Below are 26,004 nucleotides of genomic sequence, written 5' to 3' on the forward strand. Positions count from 1 at the left end.
GACTGTCGAGAATATAGAGAGGTCTCAGAATCAGTGTAGTGATGTGTAAGAACAAGCAGCTTTGGACGAAGAATCGCAAAATCCTGCAAATGACTCTGATATAGAATTTGAACGTCTTATGCTGGGACCTAGACATGGTCGCGCACGTTGTGCTCACAGTCAATCTAGATAGGAGAAAACGTCGTATATCGCAAAGAGGCCTTCGACAACAATCCGAAGTGGTAAGAATAAAAAAAAAAAGTATAACCTTGATGGATCCATTAGATGCAGCTGATGCACTCCCACTTGATAATGATAGCGATACATCGACACTAGCAAATTTTGAGTTATCACGATGCAAACATGAATACAGTAATGATGATAATACCACTAATAGTAGTGAGGATGGTGGCGACTTCATTCCACCAACACAACAGGAGGGTGGGGGTGGTCTTATATTTATTGAAGAGCAAAACTTCACGCATGCCACTCAAGATTCTGATCATGGATCCCGACCACGTCAAACAGCTGGAGTGGTATATAATCGTAGAAGAGGTAATAGGTCCTTACAACAAGATTATGGGGAGATGGGAGAGGGTTTGTGTTCAGTGTCAACTAGACACCCACAAAGGGATAATACTTTGTACACACAGTTTGATAGTACTTCGATATCATCGTATCCTCCATATCAACATGGCTTTTATAGAGAGAGATGCATCAATTCATGGCACTCAGAATGAATCCCAACCTATCCCGCATCAATTGGAGCAACAACAATCCAATTACTATTCATCCGCACCGTCAGATAGTGAAAGCTCATATGGTGAATCTATATCCATTGATACGTATGCATCACATTATGGTTCTTCTCTTCCATACCATCCTCATCCTTATGATGTTGCAATCCATTTGCCACAGATAGTTGTTGTCCATTATATCTACGATCCAGTTGCATATGTAGATTATGTACGACAATACAATGAGACATACCGGGAATATATGACTTTCTCCCAACACCAGTATTGTAAGGACCGAGATTTTGGTAGTGTAGCTAAACTCTCAGTTGACGATGTTTTTGTGTGTAATTTAATTACAAAAGCACTCGTCAAGTTTCGGGAGAAACCGAGCTAGAACTGAGATTCTACGCGATTTCCAAGTTTCACTTAAAGTGAATAGCAACTCGGTTTTCCGGAGAAGTCACGGTGGGAAGTTGGCTTCTGGCACGTATCGGACACCGTTCATAGCAGTCCAATAGCTCGTTTCGACCGGTTCAACTGTTCTGGAACTAATGGCGCTGACGGATTTTGAGTTTGACGCACGAATTTTGAGGAAATCCGAAAATACATGTTTTATACATATTTGTGCATAGTTTCTTCCGTTGGAGAGTTGGAACGGATCGTCGCGAATCCGAGAGCGATCGAGATGAAACGAAATCGTAGCTTTGTTGTCTCCGTCATGCTGATCGCACTGGTGCGATCCGTTCGCAAATCTGACCGACGGATCTACGGAGATTGCACGATGACCGAGTTGAGGTCAGTGAGGGCAAAACGGTACTTTCGCAAAAGTTGCAATATTTTATGTACCGTTTCACGTGAGATCGCACGAGGGCTATTCGCGCGTATTACACGTACTGGGAGGGACTTAGTATTATATACTACAGTTTGGGGGGGTTAACTCGCGAAGTTGCACCGTGATATATATGCATTTTAGGGTTTCTTCCATCTAACCCTAACCCTAGCCAGCCCCCAACTACGCTAGTCGCCCCTACCACGTTCACCTTGCTCCCCTGCCCTAGCCGCACACCCCCGGCCGCCGCCGGCTGAGCCCCGGCGGCCACCGCCGCCGCCTCTGTCAACCGCGGCCGCCCAGACCTGGTCGGGCTGAGCCGAGCTTCAGAGGGTAGCCTCCGCACCGCCACCCTTGGACCACCTCTGCCGCCTTCTCTGAAGCCTCGGCAACCCTCCCCGTCGGACGTTGCCGCCCCAGCGAGTCGTCGCTGCAACCGCGCTCCTTGGGCGCCAGCGTCCCAGCCTGCAGACCGACCCAAGCTCGGGCGGCCACACACGAGCCACGGGCCGCCGCCGCTGTCGCCCGCCGCCTCCCTCCTCCTCCTCCAGCCTCTGGGGACCTACCGTCTTCATCCCCGAGGAGCCTCGGCCGCCGCTGTGGCTGCAGCTGCTCTAGAATCCGAGCCCTAGCTGGTGCGGGCTCAGTTTGCTCCGCCGGAGCTGCCGCAGCCCCTCGCTGCCACCTGAGGTGAGCATAGTGTTCCTCACCTCCCCCGCACCCATCCCTGGCCCGTGCGCACCTCGCCGTGCCGCCGGAAGCTGGCCAGAGCAAGCTTGCTCCGGCCAAGCCAGAAATAGGGCTATTCCATGGCGGTTTGCTGTCCCGAGTTTCCCAAGCCTCCCCAATCTCTATGGAATGGAGCACGATGATCGTGTCAAATTGCTTATCATCGTGCTCACTTTAGTTTCTGTCGGGGACACTCCCATCCGTTGTTTCGGCGGTGTCGACCCTGTAAAGCCTTTTTGGCTGTTGTTTCGGGTTTGCGCACGTTTATCCAGCGATCTGAGGCTGTCCTGATGCCTCCGGAGGTGAGCACGGTGATCGTTGGTCAGTGCCGATCACATTGCTCACCTTACTTTGGATCAGCGGATGTTGTATCGGCCTGTTCGGCATGATTTTCCCCGACTGCGCATTATTCGCAGAACTTCGGGTTGCCCCCGCGCCTCCCACAGTGAGCCATTGTGCTCTGGATCATGAGCACGGCCTCCGACACGTCGATACCTATCAGTGCATGTCTCGGCGGACCTCCGGAGTCCTCGGTTTGCGTGAACGAGCCATGTTATCGCCCGATTTACATAAAATATTAGGGTTTTATGTAAATACAGGGGCTTTTGTGCAATTGTGCGCTTTGTGGCTACTGTGGGCACTGTGTAGGCATGTGTGGTGACCTCTGGACTGATTGTCCATGATTCGTTAACTTTTGCGGAAATCGAAGAGTCGATTTCAGTGCGTTTTTCGGCGAAATTCGTCGAAAGAACGTGGTTTCGGTTCGGATTTCTTCCGACATGGTTTGGTTGTCTTGTAAATTGTTGATGAGCCTTGTTGGCTTGTCACCATCATTATTTTGTAGGTTCGGTGATGATGGGTGAGCGACGGTGGGTTCCGGTGTCGAAATAGACAATTTCGGGAACCCAGATTCGTACAATTATCCGGCGATAATTGTAGCGGTGTTATCTTGTGTTTGCTGCCAAGACATCCAAACAGGAGTGTTTTGTGGCAGCGGGTGACTCGTGGTACGCTCGGTGAGTTTCGGGACACTTAGTGGGTCCCGACGGCTCCCAGTGTGGTTTTCGGGACTTCCGGTGAGTTACGCTGATTGGTTTGGGGAAACCGATTACAGGGATCTTTTGTGGAGGGTTGTGAGATTGTGTACTTCAAGTTAGTGGGTTGGATACTAACCTAGTGGATCTTCGTAGGCCCGGTCGTCTTGTGTGCATCCAGGTTTTCCGACGCGACAGTGACAGGTGGGTACTTCGATCCGACGTTGGTACAGTGGTGCACGCTCGGTGATGGTTTCTTACCCTTACTCTTCTGTTGTTACTATTGCATAGTATATTTTGAGCCTTGCACCCATGATTATTCCAGTATACTCTACTCGTTGTTTGCATGCTTAGTATTCTTAGTAGGAGTAGAGTAGTTCTATATATATGCATATTTGTTGATTTGGTTGACCGTGGTTCGGCGTGGTACGCCCTTGTTTCTGGTTTCGGCCTAGGCACCGGCTTCAGCCGGTTTTTGTATTGAGCATACCAGCATGACTTAGTCACAGCACTTGGGGGTATTCACGACACCAGGTCGGTTNAGTGTAGTCTAGGGTTTGCCCATTGGAAACCCTAACCCTAGCCTTGCCGTAGCCCCCAGCCACTCCATCTACCTTCCTTGCCCTTTCTGCACGTACCCCGACCTCTGGCGCGCGTCTCCGGCCGCCGGAGCTAGCGGTTTTGGCTTTCCTCTCCATCTATCTCTCCCCCTCTCTCCCTTTCTCTCGGGTTAGAGCCTTGCCGAGGCTGCATCGCCTCTGGGTCCGTCGCCGGCGTCGCCCCGACCTCGTCGGAGTCTCCCCCGCTGGCCACCGCCGCCCCGAGCGCCGCTGCCGCCACCTCTGTCAACCACAGCTGCCCAGACCTGCTCGGGCTGAGCCGAGCTTCAAAGGTTAGCCTCTGCACCGCCGCCCCTTGGACCACCTCTGCCGCCTTCTCCGAAGCCTCGGCAACCCTCCCCGTCGGACGTTGCCGCACCAGCGAGTCGCCGCCGCCGCTGCCCCAGCCTGCAGACCGAGCCAAGCTCGAGCGGCCACACCTAAGCCGGGGGCCGCCGCCGCTGTCGCCCGCCGCCTCCTTCCTCCTCCTCCGGTATCTGGAAACCCGCCGCCGACGTCCCCGACCTGCCCCGGCCACAACCGGGGCCGCAGCTGCTCTGGAACCTGAGCCGGATCTCGTGCGGGCTTGGTTGGTTCTACCGTCGCCGCCGCCGTTTCCAACCGCCATCTGAGGTGAGCATCGTATTCCTCACATCCCCCTGCACCCATCCCTGGCCCCCGCGTGCGCCGCCGTGCCGCCGGAAGCCGGCCGGAGCAAGCTTGCTCCGGCCAAGCCCGAAATTGGGCTCATCTTGGCGGTTTGCTGTTCCGAGCTTCCCGAGCCTCCCTGATCTCTACGGAAGGGAGCACGATGATCGTGGCAAATTGCTGATCATCGCGCTCACCTTAGTTTCTGTCGGGGAGACTCCATTCCGCTGTTTCGGCGGTGTCGCTCCATTAGAGCCTTTTTGGCTGCTGTTTCAGGATTATGCGCATTTTTACGACGATCCGAGGCTGTTCCGATTCCTCTGGAGGTGAGCACGGTGATCGCGGATCAGTGCTGATCACAGTGCTCACCTTATTTTGGATCAGCGGATGTCGTATCATTCTGTTTGGTGCGTTTTTCCCCGACTGCGCGCTGTTCGCAGAATTTTCGGGTTGCTTCCACGCCTCCCACAGTGAGTCGTTGCGCTCCGGATCATGAGCACGACCTCCAGCACGTCGAGACCTGTCAGTACGTGTCTCGGCGGAACTTAGAAGTCCTCGGTTTGCGAGAACGAGCCATAGAAGTCTCCCGATTTACATAAAATGATGGATTTTATATAGATAGAGGGGCTTTTATGCAATTGTGCACCTAGTGGCTACTGTGGGCAGTGTGTAAGCGTGTGTGGTGACCTCTGGACTGGTTGTCCATGATCCGGTAGTCTTTGCGGAAATCGAAAAGTCGATTTCGGTGCGTTTTTCGGCCAAAATTCGCCGAAAGAACGCGGTTTCGGTTCGTATTTCTTCCGACGTGGTTTGGTTGCCCTGTGAGTTGTCGCTGAGCCTTGTCGGCTGGTCACCATCATCATATAGGGGGTTCGATGATGACGGGTGAGCGACGGTGGGTTCCGGTGTCGAAATAGACACTTCCGGGAACCCGGATTTGTACAATTATCCGGCGATAATTGTATTGTAGCGTAACCTTATGTTTGCTGCCAAGGCATCCAAATCAAAGTGATTTGTGGCAGCGGGTGACTCGTGATACGAGTTGGTGAGTTTCGGTACACTTAGTGGGTCCCGATGGAGTTCCGGTGTGGTTTTCGGGACTTCCGGTGAGTTACGGTGATCGATTTTGGGAAACCGATTCGGGGACTTGTGTGGGGGTTTGTGAATCTCGTACTTTGGGTTAGTGGGTTGGTTACTGACCTGGTGGACCTTCGTAGGTCCGGTTGACGATCATGTACAGTTGGGAGACAGGTGCGACACTAGTACAGGTGGGTGCTTCGAGCTGGTAGTCGGTGAGATCGTTTCACCCTTCTTCTGTTCTTTCATATCAGTATCGTAATCTCTACATGTCAGTTGATTGTTTATCGTTTGTTTATCGTATCTCATTTATTGCATTTGGATAGTTGTGGATAGACATGTAGAGCAGGTTGCATATATATTGTATCTCTGTGGACCTTGGGTCCAGGCAATACATCGACTCCTTTGTCGTGTGTTTCAATCTGGTTGATCGTGGTTCGGCGTTGTACGCCCTTGCATCTGGCTTCGGCGAAGGCACCGGTCTCTTTTTGTCGGTTTTCGTTTTGAGCATATCAGCATGATTTAGTCACAGCACTCTGTATTCTAGACACCAGATTGGTTTGGCCACCAACCAAGGGGTGTACGTATCCGGATAGGTCGTCGGTGACGCATGAATAAGTGGGCAGTGTCTGCTCTGTGACAGATAACGCTTGAGGTCTGCGGACCAATATAGCAGCATCAGATTGGGTTTGGTATAGCAACCGTCACCCTGGTTACTTTCATTTTGGCACTTAGTAGTTTTAATAATAAATGGTTCAGTTAGACGATCCTCATGTTTGTTTGAATGTTGGTGATTTGGCTTCAGTGGATCTGTGATGTTTTCCTTATGCATGTGATTTTAGATTGTGGATTTGTGGATCTGGTTTTATAGATATTTAGTTCATGTATTTATATCCTTATGCATTGTGGTTTTCTACCCCTCGAGGTAGTCGGTTTTCAAAATAGAGTTTCCGAGTGGAAAACAGTTTTAAAAAGATTTTCGAATGGTTTTCATGGATGACTGAAATAGATTTCAAAAATAAAGTTTCCGGGTGAGGAGTACTTTTAAATAAAATGATTGTTGTACTGTGCATTGCATCATCCAGCACCTAAGGAGTGCTTAAAGGCATGCATCATCTTAAGGATTGATAGCTGTATGAAAATGCATATCATGAATTGGTTATTGATTGATAAATATAGGTTGTGGTTGAGATCCTGTTGTATCGTTGTTACGCCGTGCAAATATAAAGGAGACTCTGCCCGAGTGGACAGGAGAACTTTGTATTTGTGGCGGGTCTGTGCGTCTCGTGAGCCAGGTTGGAAAAAAAAAAAAGAAAAAAAAAATTGGCACGTCTTCCGCAACTCTGTTTTCGAAATGATAATCAATTTTAAAAAAAAAGCTTTTAAAATCGGCCCCGGGGCGTGACAAGTATATTTATACCAACATTGTTAAATAAATCTTATATCTGCAGATGATAATATGCCATATGATCTACCGTAACGATCTTTGTGGAATTAAACAGTCATCTCTCTGTAAAGATATAAATTTAAATAATTATTATACTTGTAAATTTTACTATTGTATTTTAATTTTTATTCTCTATCAGGTATAGTTATACTTTACATATAAAAAAAACTTACCAATATGTTAATTGATGAATATAGTAAGCTATATATAGCTAATATTTATAATTATTTGACTAAATCTTTCAAAATAACATTATAAGAGCTTATTGAAACTAAAAAAACTAAATAAGTCCGTGCCAAAGCGTGCCAATAGGAGGTCGTGCGTATCTGTCGGCACGCAAGCGTACCACGTGTCGGCACGGAAGCGTGCATGTGCCGTATCGTGTCAGGCAAACAACAACACGCTTCTGTGACACGGCACTTTCATCCTTGCTTTGAAGGATGTGATGAGGTGCAAGTTGAGCAAGCACAGCAAGACAAGGTAGTAGATGAGGTGGTTGATAAGAAACCGGACTCGGAGTCTCCACACTCAGTAGAATATGCAAGTTCACGAGAGGAGCAACCAACAGATTTCGGACATCCTAGGAAGGTCACTAGACCTCCTATGATGTATAATGACTATATCACTTCACTTATTTCGTCTGCTAACCATGTTAGTGTCTATGTTGCTTTAATAAAGGAAGATGAGCCAACTTCGTATAAAGAGGCTTTGCAATCAACTGAAGCCGGGAACTGGCAATATGCAATGGAGGAGAAGATTGGAGCAAGGATTAAAGTGCCGTGGCACGGAGTCGTGCCGGAAACTTGCTGGCACGGTACGGCACGGTGCGTGCCGAGCCGTGCCGATGCGTGCCGGTCAAAAAAATTCTTGCGTGCCGACACATAATAGCATGAAATATTTATTTTCTTTAGCAACAAAATATTCAAACTATTTATTATGACTTTTTATCACATCTTTTGAACTTTATTGAAAAAATTGCTTGCTAATTTAAAAAATAAAGGGTTTTGAACTGTGCCATTGGCACGGGGTCTGTATCGTGCCGGTATCTTGTTGGCACGGTACGGCACGGTGGATACGGCCCGTGCCGACGGGCACTTAAAACCTTGGATTGGAGTCACTTCGAAAGAACAAGACTTGGGAACTTATTGATTTGCTGAAAGAAAGGGACGTGATTGGATGCCGATGGGTCTTTAAGGTGATGAAGAATGCAGATAGGAATGTGAAGAGGTTCAAGGCGAGGTTGCTGATGAAGGGATATGCACAGAAGCTGAAAATCAACTTCGATGAGATCTTCTTACCGGTGGCTCATCTTATCACTATTCGAGTCGTTTTGGCGATCGCTACAGTCAAGCCCGAGCAAATAGATATGAAGACAGCATTCTTGCATGGTGACTTGAAAGAGGAGATATATATGTCGCAATGTGAAAGCTTTGTCGAAAAAGGCAAGCAAGATTTGGTTTGTCTGTACGGCTTGAAACGGGCGCCAAGGTGTTGGTCCAAGCGATTTGATTCTTTTATTGAGAGTTTAGGGTTTTATAGGCTCGAGGCAGATCATTATGCATATTTTTGCATTTATGATGATGGAAAATTCTGTATATTGTAATTGTATGTCGACGACATGGCAGTCGCGAGAAATAGCAAGGGTCGAATATCTACCCTAAAGACTCAGTTTGTGGAGGAGTTCGATATGAAGGCCTTAAGAGTCGTAAACCAAATACTCAGGATAAAGATGCTTTGGGAGAGAAAAGAGGAATATTTAGCTTTCACAAAAGGATTATGTGGAGAAGGTTTTCGGCGCTTCAATATGTAGAGATCAAAACTAGTTTCTGCCCCATTCCCTATTTATTTAAAGCTGTTGGGCGAGCAATCACCAGGTACAAAAGCTTTAAGGGCCAACATAGCTTGGGTACCATATTCATCGATAGTAGGGAGCCTTATGTTTGCCATGGTACGAACAAGATCCGACATTGCTCAAGCAGTAGGAACAATGAGTCAGTTTATCGTAAATTCGAGTTGCAAAAATTGGAATGCAAAGAAGTGGCTCCTCAACTATTTAAGGGGCACTGCGAATTTCTCATTCTATTAAAGTTCTACAGGTTTGGAGTGCGTCGACTATGTGGATACAGATTTCATAGGAGATAGAGACAGGAGAAAGTCTGCCACAGGTTATGTATTCTCCATGAACGGTGATCCTATCAGCTGAGAGTCGAAGCTTCAGTTGGTGATCGCTTTATCGACGACGAAGGGAAGTACATAGCGGTGGCACATTCTTGTAAGGAGGTTATCTATTTAAAGAGACTTCTAGAAGAATTGAAAGTGAAGCAAAATACAGTTGAAGTAAGCAGTGATAGTCAAAGTGCAATACACTTGGCGAAGAATCGGGCAATTCACTCTCAAATGAAACACATTAACATTTGCTATCACTTTATAAGAAATGTGGTGGATGAGGGTCTTCTTTTGCTGTTGAAGATTCATACAGATGCGAATCCAGCAGATATTTTGACGAAGCCGGTGACTCAAGAGAAGTTTAACTGGAGCACGACTTCTTGCTTCTTGGAGCTACATTAGAAGAGTAGGAATTTGGCAAGACTTTAGATTTGACGTTTTATAGAGTTCGACACGTCTTCAAGTGGGAGAACTGTTGGATAATGTGAAGTCGTATTCTGAGTTGATATCACGGTGAAAAAGTCGAAAATTTGAGATTGAATGTTAAGTACTAGAACTTGAAGTTTGAGAATCAGTACTGAGAAGTCCTCAGAAGTTTCTCAAAATCTAAAGCTATGAAAAACTCTCTTTTTGTATTGAGTATTGGCACACGAATTGAGTATCCATACGTGATACATAGGAGCGTTTCAGTACCGAAACTCCATTTCAAGTACCGGCACTCAATTTCGTGACGAACTAGATAAGTTGGGTTTAATTCCAATTTGATCTAACCTTGTGCCTTGACATTAGATATGGTCTAGGAACACCTTGGAGAGGGTTTTCAATAAGAGATCGATGGCTAGAAGTGAATCAGTGACTCGGATGGACGACAGAGATCATTTCCTATTAGAATTGGGGTTTTGGGTTTTAAACCCTTATAGTTCATATTTTTAACTTCAGTGGGAGGTTTCTCAAGGATAAGAGCTTCATGTAGATACCCTAGTTGAGAGGAAAATGTGGAGAGCTCTTAAGAGAGAGTTTCTTATAATCCAATCTACTCCTTATATACTTTTGTGCTGCAAATTAATCGAAGAACACATTGAGGAGATCTTGCTCGTGAACATAGGCCAACACACCGTTTGTCAAACCATGTAAATTATGTGTTCTTGTGTTCTCTTGTTTGTTTCGTTACTTTGTTATCCTTGTGCTAGTTTTCTACGATCATTCTCGTCTATTTTCATCTATGAAAGATCATGTTTCTGCTACACTCGTGTGTCGTGTGGTTTGAGGTGTGCTTGATAATGCCTCAACCAGTCCCTTCAGAAACAAAACTAAAACCACGGGGCAGCAAAGTGATATATTCCAAACCACAGGTTGGCAAAGTGATAATGTACTAAACCGCAAGGGGTTAATCCAAGTTTTCATAATAATTTAATACAATTCAAAGTCAACACCATATAGTTTTCTATAGAAGTTGAGCTTGATGTACTCTTGGGCCTAATGATTGAGGTGTATATGAGTCCAATTATACAATTGATCAGGTGGTAGGTATGAATATGTGCCTTTTGAAGAACCTATTGCACTTGAACTATGTAGAGGCTTGCCGCATGGAAGGCATTTAGATGCCTCAGACCTGAAAGTTGTAGACGTTTGACATTTTCAACAAACATCTATTCGGTACACGGTCCAACTACTTGTAAGTAGCTGTTCAATTTTAAACGATGCCTCAGAGAAAGCTCTTGTCGGAGAACTATGAAAAGACGGTGTTGTACAAGATTTATAGCCTATATAAGGGCTTGACACAACAAATAGGACAGAACAAAACAAATATGTTGTGATCGAAACAAAATATCAGAATACAATCAATCAGGTATGCTTACAATCAGAGCCGCAGGGGACAAATGAAGGCCAAATGAATCATTGTAATTTCAAATATTGTCCATCAGAAAATGCATAACAATAAATTTAACTGCTAACTGTATAATTCTTATATTAGTCAAATATTAAGTACTCCAGAAAGATAGTACTAATCTAGTAATTTAGGTTCAAAAGAAATTAGAAGTATTCAGCTAGTAACATAAGGCTGGTCAACTAGACTTGCTTTATTGGACGAACTTCAATCACCATGTGATGCATCCTCAATACAAGGAACAGAAGGCAGAAAGTCTTGGAAACTTGACAAACAGAGAAAATAGAAGGTGAAACAAGAGTCTCTATCAGGAGAGCAAGACAGAAATTGTTAGGGAGAAACCAAGGAGCGCAAGGAGATGTAAATCATGAAAAGAGAGAGGTTAACTAGATTATCTAGAGATATTCATGGTAAGAATGATTAAGATCCTATAATAGAAGATTTGATCAGCATGGTAAGGCTAAAGATTTAAGTATCAAACAAGAAGGGTTGCCAAAAATACGACAATTTTTTTTAAAAAAAAAAAGTTTTATTTTTCAAAACATACATTCGCTTTGTAGAATGGATTAGTGCAAGTAATCCCCAAATTTTTACTTATTACAATCTGGTTGGTGAATTTTTTTTTACTTTAACAATCTAGTCCTTAATCTTGCTTAATTTTTACAAATATCAACCCAAGGTTCATTCTCTGTCCAAACTACAAGATGGCTGCAGAGACTATGCATCACAAATGGTTGTTGTCATGTTAAGAACATATTTACGTTATTCTTTCTAAAACAAATAGCCCAGTAAGCATTGTGTAAATTGTAAAATCATTACTTCAATTACAAATCACATAGAAAGATGGATTAGGAATAGTATTGCAAAAATTAGATGATTATATCGGATCATGCCAAAATCTTTGTGGTTTTTCCTGAATAACCAACCTCTCTCCCAAATATCTTGCAATGATGTTTGAATACGTTGGAAGACAATTTGGTATATCACTGGCAATTCCTCTCTTCCCCCAAAACAACACTAATCCAACATGCATATCGACAAACAGAAGGGTAAATCCCCAACTGATCCTTAAACACTTAATTAATGAAGTTTCAGTTCTCCCCTTCAAATTTTTGCAATTTTACAAGTGGATTCCTAACCTTCGCATCCTGTAAAATTCTTAACCCACCCACAAATCACTACCTTAAAAAATAGGCGTGGGTTTCACTATCAAACAGCCATGTAAGCAACTTTTGGGTAAGCATGAGGTCATTTTGCTTGCATGGTGACTGCACACGTCTTTCTCTGTTATAAGGCAGGAAGTCAATAGAGAATCTAATAGTAATGTGCTAGTAAAATGTTTTGCTAAGGTGGCGTACATAGCTAGACTTTGGAGCACGATTAAATTTTTCTCATCTTTAGTTTCACCAAAAATATGACGTTAGCGCCCTTCACTTATTAAAAGAGAAAAAATATTGGAGTCTTTTAGATTCAACATCACCGGCCCATGTGCAGAGGCAATTACTCAACCATCTATTTTTAGGTAGTCAGAGATTTTACTTGCTAAATCCAGTGCAAGCCACCCATAAATGCAAATTAGGAGGGGAATGCAAAAAAAAAAAAGGGAGTATTCATCATCATTACCATGAATGAGGGAGAAGAGGCTTCCATTGGGCTGGTAGTCATAGACGAGCAGCCGTTCTTCCTTGGCATGGAAGTAGGCCCGCAGCGGCACGATGTTGGGGTGCCGGAGCCTGCCCACCTCCTCCATGTGCCGCTCGAACCCCTCCTTTCCTGCCGCCGCCATCCTCACTGCATCCACCCGCTTCACGGTCACGATCAGCCGGTTGTCCAGCACCGCCTTGTACGTCGTCCCCACACTCCCCCTCCCGAGCATCTCAGCGGACCCCCGCATCAGCTGCTCCAGCGTGTAGCCCGGGGCCTCTCCCGCGCAGAACACCAAGCATCCGCTCTTCCCCAATCTCTTCACCTTCTCCTCCGACACCATTGCCGCAGCAGCCGCCACGGCAAGCTCATTGCCCGCGCGCTCGACATCGCCGACGTACATTTCCCCACTTGTGGGGGCGCTCTTATCGGGCGTCAGTATATTCCCCTGAGTCATCATCATCGTCCTCCGCTTCTTCTTATTGACGGCGACGGAAACCCCGACGAATCCGATGACGAGGAACGCGCCCGCGACGAAGCCGATCACCACGACGGCGCTCTTGTGCAATTTTCTGGAGGGCGAGGTCGAGCCCGGCAGGAGCAGCCCCTCGCTCTTCCCGCGAGGGGCGAACGAGGCAGCGATCGGAGACGGAGCGACGGCGGAGGCATTGCGGCCGCCGCCGCAGCAGAAGAAGGCGAAGTGGGAGCCGCACTCGCGGCGGACGACGACGCCGCAGAGCCCGGGGTTGGCGGCGAAAGCGGAGGCGCCGAAGGCGGAGAGCGGGGCGGTGACGGGCACGGGCCCGGAGAGGTTGTTGCTGGAGACGTTGAAGACGCGGAGGGAGGACTGGTTGAGGGGCGGGACGGGGCCTGCGAAGCGGTTGGCGTCGAGGTCGAGGGTGCGGAGGCGGCGGAGGGAGAGCAGAGACGAGGGGAAGGGCCCCGAGAAGAGGTTGTGGTCGAGGAACAGGGCCTTGAGATTGGTGAGCGTGGAGAGGTTCGGAATGGGGCCGGAGAGGGAGTTGCGTTTGAGGCTGAGGACGCGGAGCTGGTCGAGGCGGGAGAGGGAGGAGGGAGGGAAGGTGCCGTTGAGGGAGAGGGACTCCAGGACCAGGCGGATGACCTTGCCCTCGGCGGAGCACCCGACACCGCGCCAGCGGCACGGGGTGGGATCGGCGGGGGAGAACCCGAGAAGGCCGCCGCGCGGGTCGGCGCTGAACTTGAATGCCAGGAGGGCGTCGCCGTCGCCGTCGCCGTCGTCCGACGGCAGTGACGGCACTCCGGAGGCCGAGATGGCAACTGTGACAATGTGGATGCACATGTGGATGAGGACAGCGACAACAGCAGCAGCAGCAGCAGCATTAGTAGTGATAGCTTCAGCATTTCGTAGCGCCACGGCAGAAGCAGCGAGCTAGACGTTTCGAACTGAAAGCTTGTTGTAGTCGTTTGATTAGTTCGGATGCTTTCCCTCGCCCCTGCCGTCTCTACTTCTGCGATACCCCGCCCCCCCCCCCCAAAAAAAAAAAAAAAAAAAGAGAGAGCATAGAGCATAGAGTTGTTGATGCAGAAGAGAGAGAGAGAGAGAGAGAGAGAGAGACGTTGCACTTGTCACTCAAAAGCAGCAGGAGAAAGAAACAAACAGGCGCGAGCTGTAATGCGGACGGAGAGAGTCAGCGAAAAGGGGTCACGTCGTCACGTGAAGAGAATAGGAGCCGGATTTAAATTCGGGTAGGTAATGGGTTCGCTGTAAATTGATTAATATACGTATTTAACCTTTTGGTGCCCTTGTAGAGATCAGCGCGGGTGTTTTGCTTGTGATGTAAGTTTGTGGGCGGTGCATGTAAAAAGGCAAATCAAGTACCACGGTTAAATTTGTTCAGGAGCGCGTATATGGAACCAGGTGCCTTATCGCTGCGGTGGCACCGGAGCGCGGTCGGGTCCACAACTGGAGCGCAATGGGGCCTAAACATTTTGAATTTTTTACTGAATTGTATTCCGTAAGGCAAATATATGGATGGTGTCCGTCCCATCCAATATTTTGATGATTAATCACAAAGATTCGTCAAAAGCCATTACCGATATCCTCATATAATTAATTATGTGTCATTTGATAATTGATCCATATAATATAAATATACGTAAATCAATCGTATATAGAAGGTTACATAGAAAGTATCCAAAGTATTCACCACACAAAGATAAAGATCTTCGATGAAAAAGACTAAGCCACCGTTTAGTTGGGGGTTAAGGGGTGGAATAACCTCTTAACCCCCAATTTATACCCAAACACCACTCTTTTGGGATGGGGTTAGTAAACTCCACCCCAAACCGGGTTAGTGGGGTTTACTAACCCCACTCCCCCTCCCAACTTTAACTCCGCACGCATTCCGAGCCCTCACCTTTTTCTTCTTTATCAATCATTAACCCCACTCCCTCTCCCAACTTTAACCCCGCACGCATCCCGAGCTCTCACATTTTTCTTCTTTATCAATCATTATCTTTTTATCCCACCTACTCCAACCAAACACTTTTTTTCACTATCCTAGACTAACTCCAACCTCCAACCAAACACAAAAAAATTTTAACACTATTTTAACCCTGAACTTAACCCTATCCCTAGAATAGCTATTTTTTCTTAACCCCGAACCAAACGGGGGCTAAGTGCCTATTTTGGCAAACTGTAAAAAAAAATAATAAAAAGAAAATACTGTTACAGAAGTATTGAATTGTTTGAAAAAGTTGTGAAAATATTTGATAAATCTGTAGTATAAATATTTTTTTTAATAGAATGTTGTTTGGCTAATATTTTTTTTGTAAAGTGTTGTGAAATATTTTAAATTGATAAAATTCTATAAAACTTTATTTCTAATCTTTTTAATTAAATTATATTTAAAATATTTAATAGAAAATATATACTTAAAAAATGATCTAATCAGAAAAGTTCTACTTATGGGTAAACTTTAAACTTTTGATAAACTTCAAATTCCACCAATATAGTTTAACTCGTTTTCATTTTGTCACCTTGTGATTCAAAAGAATGCACTTTGCCCTTATATTTATATTTATATATTGTTGATACCAAAATTGAGCCGACCTAACCCACGTATGAATCAATAAGGACACGTGGTATACCAGGAGTCGGCAATAAGGCGCCTTAAGGACAAAAAGGCAGGAACGGTTGAAGATTGGGGCGTAACTTCCATGGGGAGTTAGCGTAACTTCCATGAGAAGTTAGTATAACTTCCACGATCATGGTTACAACCACTCCCCCCAACTTCTTTCAACCAACTAATAATGTGGGCTATAAATAGTAACTTTGAAGCCTGCAATAGGGGTCTTCGCCCCTGCGCACAAAAGATCACTTTTATTTTCCTGCATTTTTCTTTCTCGCATTTACTGTTTTCCTAGGAGTAGTTCCTGTAACTTAGCATCCTGGAGTCTGTCTGCCCCTCAGGCATCACTCCGTTGTAGACTAAAAATCCATCTCCCTGTAATTTCCTTGGTTTTATTTAATAGAAAGTCATTTTCGGCTCTTCAGGCCGACCAGATCTCGAGTTGTCCTGGCCATTCGGCTATTCTCTCTGCCCACTTTCTGGCTTGTTTCGAGGATTCGGCTCATCCCAGCCGAACCGATTATACTATAGAGGTTTTCGAACCCGGCTGATCTGATCTCTCATCAGCCGAATCGCTTGATCTGTCGAAGGGCGCAAACTTCGAGGGTCACTATTCGCATTCGCAGCCGTTTCGCATCCCGACGCGCTTCCCGAGGAAGATCTTTGACCGGGTTAAGGGTCGGGGAATTTCGGCTCCAACAATTTTTTGGCACGCCCGGTGAAACACATTTTTAGGTAAATTTATATTTTACATAAATTATGGCTGATGATCTACATAATAGGGTTGTTCCTAAAAATTCTGGGAGTGATCAACTTAGTGATTCAGACAATGCTGGCGAATGTCAAGCAGTATTGCCAGTTGAAGGAGAAACTAGTGGACAGTCGGCTCATCAAGAGCCGAGTCTAACTCAGGCACTTGGCCAGATGAGCCGAGTCCTGTAAACTTTAGATCAAAATATCCATCAAAGTACCGCTCGACTAGACGCGGTGCTGGCCGCTATCACGGCCTATAATGAAAATATTGTTCGAATCAGACAATTATTTACCCGAAACGAGCAACCTTATGGGGGGCAACAAGGGCCCCTAAATGTGCCGGTGCAACAAAATCCACTCACGCCGGCGGTCTCACAGGTGCAATCGCAAATGTCACCTTTCCAGACTGCTTATAGGACGACGAATATCAACACCGGCCCGCAGTCGGAGATTGCATCAGGTTTACCTCCTTTACCAGTTTTATCAGCCCCAAAATGTAGGGATTAGGGCTGGGGGGCAAGCCCCTAATGATATACAAGAAGCGAACCCTGCAATACAGAATTCTGGAGTTTCTCAAGGGCCAAATTCGGCTCAAGCACAAGCTCCGCTGTATACTCAGATTGAGGAAGCCATCCGAAATACTGTTGGAGTAGGCGCAAGGCTGGCAATGCGGCCTATATTTAGATCACCTTATCCTACAAATATAGACACAGAGCATCCATACCCGGCAAACCGAAAAATGCCGAAGTTTGATAAATTTTCTGGGGATGTGACCAAAAACACGGTCGAATATGTGGCACGGTTCACGGCACAGTGCAGGGAAGCCACGACAGATCCATTTTTAAAATTAAGATTGTTTAACACGTCGTTAACTAAAATGGTGTTTACTTGGTATACAAGTTTATCAGCCAATTCCGTCCAAGATTGGGACGAATTGGAAAGAAAATTTCATGAGCGATTCTATAGATCGGAGCCATAATTATCGGTCGCCGATTTGGCTTTATACCAACAAATGTCAGGTGAAACGGTCGAAGAGTATTTGGACCGTTTCAAAATAGCCAAAACCCGGTGCTTTATGAGAATGCCGGAATCAGAGTTCGCCCAAATGGCGTTAAATGGTCTGCATTTTAAGATAAAAGACCATTTTGAAGATAAGTATTTTTCTAGCCTATTTGATCTAGGTGTTCGAGTTGCCCAATACGAGCAATTTCAGAACAAAAGTGAGAACCATCGGCTGCAATTGAGCCGATATAAAAGTCAAAGCAAAGGCAAGGAGAAATTCTTGCTAGAAGAACAGTCGGTTCCAGAAGAGCCGAGCCAATCGAGTGAAAGTGAAGAATCGGCTGATGAAGTCGATATATAGCCACTTTCTTTAAGAAGAATTTCTTGATAGAAAAACATTCGGTTCAAGAAGAGCCGAACTAATCGAATAAAAGTAAAGAATCGGCTGATGAAGCCGAGATATATGTGGCTGGGATGATAGAGCGCCGTTTTCCTAAAGCCGACCAAGACTAGCGAAACTAAAGCTTGGGTCTCGGCTGTGCTTTTGAACAGTCGATTTGGCACCAATAATCATCCGAATGTTCATTCGAAAGACTATTGGGGGGCATTATTGATACCAAAATTGAGCCGACCTAATCCACGTATGAGCCAATAAGGACACGTGGTACACCAGGAGTCGGCAATAAGGCGCCTGAAGGACAAAAAGGCAGGAACGGTTGAAGATTGGGGCGTAACTTCCATGAGGAGTTAGCGTAACTTCCATGAGGAGTTAGTATAACTTCCACGATCATGATTACAACCACTCCCCCCAACTTCTTTCAACCAAATAATAATGTGGACTATAAATAGTAACTTTGAAGCCTGCAATAGGGGTCTTCACCCCTGCGCACAAAAGACCACTTTTATTTTTCTGCATCTTTCTTTCTTGCATTTTCTGTTTTCCTAGGAGTAGTTCCTGTAACTTAGCGTCCTGGAGTCTGTCTGCCCCTCAGGCATCACTCCGTTGTAGACTAAAAATCCATCTCCCTGTAATTTTCTTGGTTTCATTTAATAGAAAGTTATTTTCGGCTCTTCAGGCCGGCTAGATCTCGAGTTGTCCTGGCCATTCGGCTCTTCTCTCTGCCCACTTTTTGGCTTGTTTCGAGGATTCATCTCATCCCAGCCGAACCGATTATACTATAGAGGTTTTCGAACCCGGCTGATCTGATCCCTCATCAGCCGAATCGCTTGATCTGTCGAAGGGCGCAAACTTCGAGGGTCACTATTCTCATTCGCAGCCATTTCGCATTCCGACGCGCTTCCCGAGGAAGATCTTTGACCGGGTCAAGGGTCGGGAAATTTCGGCTCCAACATATGTGTATATATATATATATTATACATAATAGAGTGAGGCTACTATGCTATCGAAGTACAAGCCTTCCGTGCTTCCAACCTGTTTTTCGATGTTGCGAACTTTCGAATCGTCATCGGCTCCATTAAACTGATCTAGAGTATTTGGAGTACTAGAAAATAAATTTTATTATTTTTCGATATCATTTGCCCTAGTGATCGAATGGGCTCAAAATCAACAAATTTCAATGGCCGGTAGTGAGAGCCTTTGCAAGTTTAACGGAGTGTAGAACCATATCCATCAGTAAATTTTTGATAGAAAATTTATACTATATAAAACAAGATCAATATCTTTGATTTAAAATTTTTATATCATATTATTACAATTTGTAAGATTTTTATTTTCAGCGCTTGATTTGAGCCCCTTCGTTCACTAGGCAAATGATATCGTAAAATCATAAAATTTATTTTCTAGCTACTTCAAATACTCTAGATCAAGTTTAACGGAGCTAATCGACCATTCCGTAAGTCGCAACATCGAAAACGAGCTAGAAGCACGAAGCTCCGTGCTCCGATAGTATAGTACCTCAATATATATATATATATATATATATTATATATATATATATATTATATAATATATAATATATATACTATTATATGTGGTTTATAGGTTATTTTTACTTTGCCAGTCATATCATTTAACAACTTTATAATTTGTCTCTACTGTGCGATCTTTTAGTATATTTTTCCACTCTTCGACGCTATACCATATATTGTTTAAATTTCTTACTTTGCACCCTATTTGCATAATTTATTTTCGTGAAATAAAAATTAACCACAAAGAGCAAAGTATAATTTTTTTGAACCAGGAGTCGGCAAAAGTTGATATGAGCTAAACCACATGGTACAAGCTTAAAAGTTTACCCTTAATGTTTATATTTGACACCTCTTAACTGATTATTTTAATTAAAATCAATTGATCGGATAAGTAAATTAACAATTTATCAAATATATTTATAATTCTAGTTAAATTAATTATTAACAAATAAAATTAAAATAATTAATAATTAATAGTAAGTACAACTTCTAAATTTAATAAAATAATTTAATTAAATAAAATCACTCAAATAAAAAACAATAGAGATTAATAAATATATGTCAATAAGAGAAAAATTAACCCCTATTTCGTAATTGCCTACAGTTCAAAGATCTCTATACATTATAACCAAATTGAAATTTGTAAAAAAGAGATTTTTGGAGAGAGTTCAGGTATCTCACAGTTTTAAAAAAATTTAAAAAAAAATTGTTGAGGGGAAAGGGGGGTGGGAGGGTGGGGATGGGTGGCCCCTGGTATGAAGTGAAAGAAATAGATTTTTTATGTTGTTTATGATAGATGAGAATTAAATAATTTATATATATGGGCTATTCGGTCATTTACAAAAAGCAACAATTACTTCTTTTGGGGTTATAACGTGCTTGGTTCTTTATAAAACCACTTTGAAAAAAATTTTGGTTGAGAAGTAATTTTTCGATGTTTGATTGCTTGCAAAAAAAATTTGTTGGAAAACAAAATTTATAGATTTTAAAGAAAATCGAAGTTTTCGTTTTTGCTCTTTAGGCGAAAAACGAAACCTTAACGCTGAAAACATGCAGTATTGAGGAGCTACATGTGGTCCATGAGGTCCCCTCCACCTCAAAGGGCTTGTTGGATAGTAAAAGCTAGGTTGAATACTATGTAAGTCATATAAAAATGGATCCAAAGTAAGCAACAATGCTACTGACTTTTATATACCAAGTACGGGAGGCCTGCCTAAAGCCAAATAAGGCCTTGTGAAGTTGGCGTACTTTACTAGTAGATGAGTGTATCCAGGCAAGCTTGCACATATATTTCTTGTGTCGGATCATCGTTTAGGAAAGCTTTTGTTGCATCTGTTCGAAAGAGTTGCCAATGTCGAATTATAGTCACTACCAAAAACCATTTTTTCACTGAAAATATTTTTTCACATCTTTATGTGAAACCAAACAGCCCCTTAGCTTCTATAGTAACTGTTAGAAAATTTTGCATACGGTAAAATCGCACGAAAAAAGAAATCAAACAAATTTGATTTTTAAAAACTCTTGAGCTAGACCTGATCTCAAGAATCACGCAATTAGGATACCTCATATTCTTTAAGATTAAAGGAAAAAAGCAAGATCCAATCCTTACCTTTGCGCGAATAGATCTTTACCTCAATTTGATGATCGTGAAATTAGGTTCTCTTGAACCCGCCTACGCGTTCGGCTTTTATAGGTATCCACACAAAATTGGTGATTTGATCGATGTCCTCACCGGAGTGCAAACTCGCTTGCAAAGGACGTCTTCGTACTAGAAGATGGAAGAAGATGGAAGAGAGAAGAGAAGAAAGATGATGGTTAGGGTTTTCTAAAAACTCCCGTATCTTATATAGAGGAATATAATCCTCTTTTTAATAATATAATAACCATTAAAGATAAGTACAAATCTAGATTTAAATTTATCATTTTCTTAATTGGTTAGATCGATTAAATCCTAATTTGATTCAACTTGAACTTTATCTTAATTTGATCATATCAAATTAATAATGCAATATTTACACATAAGTCCTCTAATAATTTACTAACTATTAGTAAGTCCTCTCTTGTAACATTTATACTTTAATAAAACTAATTTGTAATAATTACAAATTAGTCCAATTATCAACATATTGACAATTAGGTCCTCCGGCAATTTAAAAATCACGATTTAGCTATCCGATCAATCACAACCTCTTATGTATGTGGCCATATAGCTTCTATTTTATCTGGTAGTGAGATGTATTTTGGTCACTATCAACAATATCACTGAAACTCATTTTAGTGGATCGGAACAATTCCAACTCAGCCCAATGAGAATTATCGTCCATCTAAATAATTCTCATGAGTCTCACAATCCACCAGTGACATCTAGCAGTATGTGGTGGCATTCTAGTAGAATGGAATACTGAACCTCTTGGTGTAGTTACCGTGTAATACGGTCCTTCTATCATGAGTCTCGACTAGACGGAGGTCATGGAATAAATCGTCAAACCCCATCATCTGTCATATGTTAAATTTATTCGATTCGAGTTTCTAATATTGAAAACTCTTTTCCGGTATTAACTCTGCCTTGACTAAGGTCTTCTAAACTTGGTCTCAGAAATCATATAGGACTAACACCCCTATCTACCAAGGGAGATAGATTCCATATAAGTGCACACCCTATTCCTTGAATGAATCTATTGCAGCCAGCATGCACTGCAAGGACCCGAATGGCTAGGGACCAAGTGTAGTATGTACAGTCAAACTACAGTAACCTCATTGTGAATGGTCGAGGCACCGTAGGTCAAAGGACCAGTCACACTACTGCAACATTGAGTAAGTCACTAACAAGTAAGTAGACATCCAAGTGACTTATCGCGTTGTATCACGCTCGGTACCCTTGTTCTCTAACAATCGATCAACTACATATTCGCTTCAGTGTCTCCACACTGTCGACTCGAGACTCGTCTACCCAATAAGGGAAGCGACCTATGCACCAATCTTACCGGATCAATCACCGTACCCGTGATGATCCATCGATCGGGAGCATTTAGGAATTAACCACTAATGACACATGTCTCAAATTCTCAACTCTTGAGAACGTATGCCATCATCTTATTAATTTATTGGACGATTCATGGACACATACATAATATGAATGGGAATAAGAACCCAAATTTATTCATAATATTTTAAAGTCAAATACAAATTTATATTCTATAAAGATTACATGTGTCGGCCTGGTTGGCTTCTAGGGCATACATTTAACAGTAACCCCTCAGCCCGTGACTTTGATCTAGTCGCCAATTCATTATAATATATCCAAACAACTCACTGTTAAAAAAAGGCCTTTGGGGTAGTAAAAGCTAGGCTGAATACTCTGTAAGTCATATAAAAATGGATCCAAAATAAGCAACAATGCTACTAAATTTTATATACCAAGCACGCGAGGCTTGCCTAAGGCCAAACAAGGCATTATGAAGTTGGCATACTGTTAGGATTATTCATCTATATTGGGACTTATCTAAAATATTGCTAATCCATATAGGATAAGAAATAAAATATTGCTAATCCATATTGGGACTTATCTAAAATTTTGAATTTATACCATACATAAAATCTCTTTCATACCATATTAAAATAATGGCTAATTTGACATTAAGCTCAAATCAAACCCAAAAGGTGAATTGGTTAACTTGACTTGGTTGACTGGCTCAAATCTGAAAAATTGTAAAGAAGTCCTCCAAATTATTGTTGTGGCACTTGCATCCAATTTGGTACAATTTGATCTTGCCCGGGCCAATTTGAACAATTTGATTGAATGGTTATAACCTTTGATCAATTCCGGTTCGGCTTGAGCCAGTTTAAATTCAACTACAATCTGAAATTGCTAAGTAGCAAATTAAATCCAAAATTTGTTTGTTATCATCAAAATTTATTATTGGATAAAATCTAACAATATAGATATCAAATTTCAATATATCGAATTGAACTAAAAGAGGCTATTTGATGGAAATGAGTTTAGAACGAAAACCTAGCCTCTAGGGTTACTCTATCATGTAATCTCGTGCTTCTGTATGTATTAGAGAACCCCAATAGCTTATTTATAGACTTTAGAATCAATTAGAGTATGATTAGAAGCTTAATTAGGAAATATTACATTGGGTACCGGTACTCGGATGTCACGCCCCGGGACCCGGCGGAAGCCCACCCAGTGTATGTTCAGACCCGCCATATGCCTACAACATATAAGACGTCTACAACAAAGCGATAAATAAACATAAGTGAACAAGCATCTAGAGATATCAAAGCATGAATACAACTAGAATTCTAATAACACGTAGGATATAAAGGCTAAACATCTATCATAAAACATAACATGATTACATACAACTGAAATCCATAAACAAGGTACTAGATACAAAAGTGGTGGTCTCTACACATAGGGTACAAAATCTCTCTCTCTCTCTCTAACAAAAACCAAAAAGAGAAATGACCACCTAGAGCAATCACCAACTGTCTAGCTAGAGGCAACTCCTTTGTCACGTCCCTAGCCTCTCCCGGCGTGGAAGGCTCTGTAACAAAAATAACAACACAGAGGGTGTGATAACTATTAATCAATAGTTCCCAGTAGGTAAGCCGCCGACCTCAGCGAAATATACTACTAGGTTATAGAGGCAAAAGTAGTAAAAGAAAATTGAAATAAACAACATGTATAATTAACAATTATAATTTTGCAAAGCTTCTATGCCTCAAATAAGCATGATGTCATCAAGTGGTACTACTATTCTATCATGAATGAGTATATCCAATGAGTATACTATTATGTTCTAAACATGTCCAACAAGTATGCTACATGCACTAAGCATGTCTATCAATTATACTAATATGCAACAAGCATGTCAAACAAGTATACTAATATGTCCAACCAATACCTACTATCAAGTAGTAATTGTCACTTATTTGCTTAAATGTCATTTTTCATTTCTAATTAAGGACCTACATAAATGTAGTCCGGCTTGTGCCGCCTAATTACCCATGGTAGTCCAACATTCCCACTCTAGGAATGAGCCTATCCCACCCGGCCCAGTAGACACCCAAATCTCGCACGAGCGAGCATATGTCGCGTAGGCCAACTCCGGAGTGCCGGCTTGTGGGAAGAGACCCTCACAAGCATGTGCGAATGAGCACAAATGGCAAGCAAGTATGATCATCATCTCAAGTATACGATCATCATGTCTCAATATGGTGTTGGTAGCTGAATTTCTGGATCCTTGACCCAGTCAAAGATCCTCCTCGGGTAGCGCATCGGGGTGAGGAACGGCTGCGGATAGTGACCCTCGAAGTTTGCGCCCTTCGACAGATCAAGCGATTCGGCTGATGAGGGATCGAGCCAGCCGGGTTCGAAAACCTTTACAGTAAATTCGGTTCGGCTGGAATGAGTCGAATGAAAGATATGGATCCCGAGGATCTAAAAAGTAAAGAACACCTAGAGGGGGGTGAATAGGTGTAAAACGACAAAAACACAAACTCTCAATACAAATAAAAAGAGATAGCGGAAAATAAAACAGCACACCAAGAATTTAACGTGGGAAAAACCCAATCAGCAGTGAAAAACCCACGGGACCGATCACGCGAAGAAAATCCACTAAGAAAACTTGAATACAAGTGATTTTAACCAAAATACATGACTCAATTTACCGAATTCCCGTTGTTGATGGTCTTCGCTGGTCCTTGATCGATAGAAATCCACCAATCGACCTCGCCGCAACTCCTTGCTATGTCAACGCCTCAACTCCTTGAAGCGTCCACCGAATCCTCGGCTTCACGCGAGATCCACGCGCTGAACCTCCTTCCGGAGCTTGTAGAATCGAAGATTTGTGGTGATTAAGCCTTAGAATCCCATAAGCAATGAGGGTTCACCTTCTAATCAAACATCTACTTGATTCTCGAATAAGATCTCGAGTAAAAATCGAAGAATCAAGTCGATCGTTGATTATATGAAACTTGTTATGAGAATAGAATCATAAGAACGGGAAAACAAGTTTCTAGGGTTTTAGATCAGTAGAAATTCAAAGCCTTAACCCATATGACGACCCCCATGGCTTATTTATATGTTTAGAAGACTTAGAAGTAGACTAGGATTGCAAAAAGTCTATTTTAAAAACTTGTGTCGTCCTCAGGGACCGGTCCTCTCTAGGAGACCGGTCTTTGAGAGACCGGTCTCTCGAGTGAGAGACCAGTCCCTCACTGCGTGACAGAAAACACAACGTTCGGGAATCGGTCTCTCATGCCAGAGACCGGTCCCTCGCTGCGTGACAGAAAATCCCATGTTCGGGAACCGGTCTCCCTTTCCAGAGACCGGCTGCCTCAACATCCCACGCAGTGAGGACCTTCGGGGACCGGTCTCTCAACTCGGGGACCGGTCCCAGAACACTGAAAAGTTCAGTTT

At 43.4% G+C, this 26,004-nt stretch overlaps 1 protein-coding gene across 1 annotated transcript in view; it reads right to left on the reverse strand.

The window, feature by feature from the left end:
- The window catches only part of LOC109706729 (probable inactive receptor kinase At5g67200), a 34,801-nt gene extending 20,522 nt beyond the window's left edge, over positions 1–14,279 (reverse strand). The window contains exon 1 of the mRNA XM_020227702.1: positions 12,757–14,279. Within this exon, the coding sequence (XP_020083291.1) occupies positions 12,757–14,098 (1,342 nt within the window). The 5' untranslated portion in view covers positions 14,099–14,279. The remainder of the gene's footprint in view (positions 1–12,756) is intronic.

The sequence above is a fragment of the Ananas comosus genome, linkage group 2 (assembly GCF_001540865.1).
Source record: "Ananas comosus cultivar F153 linkage group 2, ASM154086v1, whole genome shotgun sequence".
Classification (NCBI taxonomy): Eukaryota; Viridiplantae; Streptophyta; class Magnoliopsida; order Poales; family Bromeliaceae; genus Ananas; species Ananas comosus.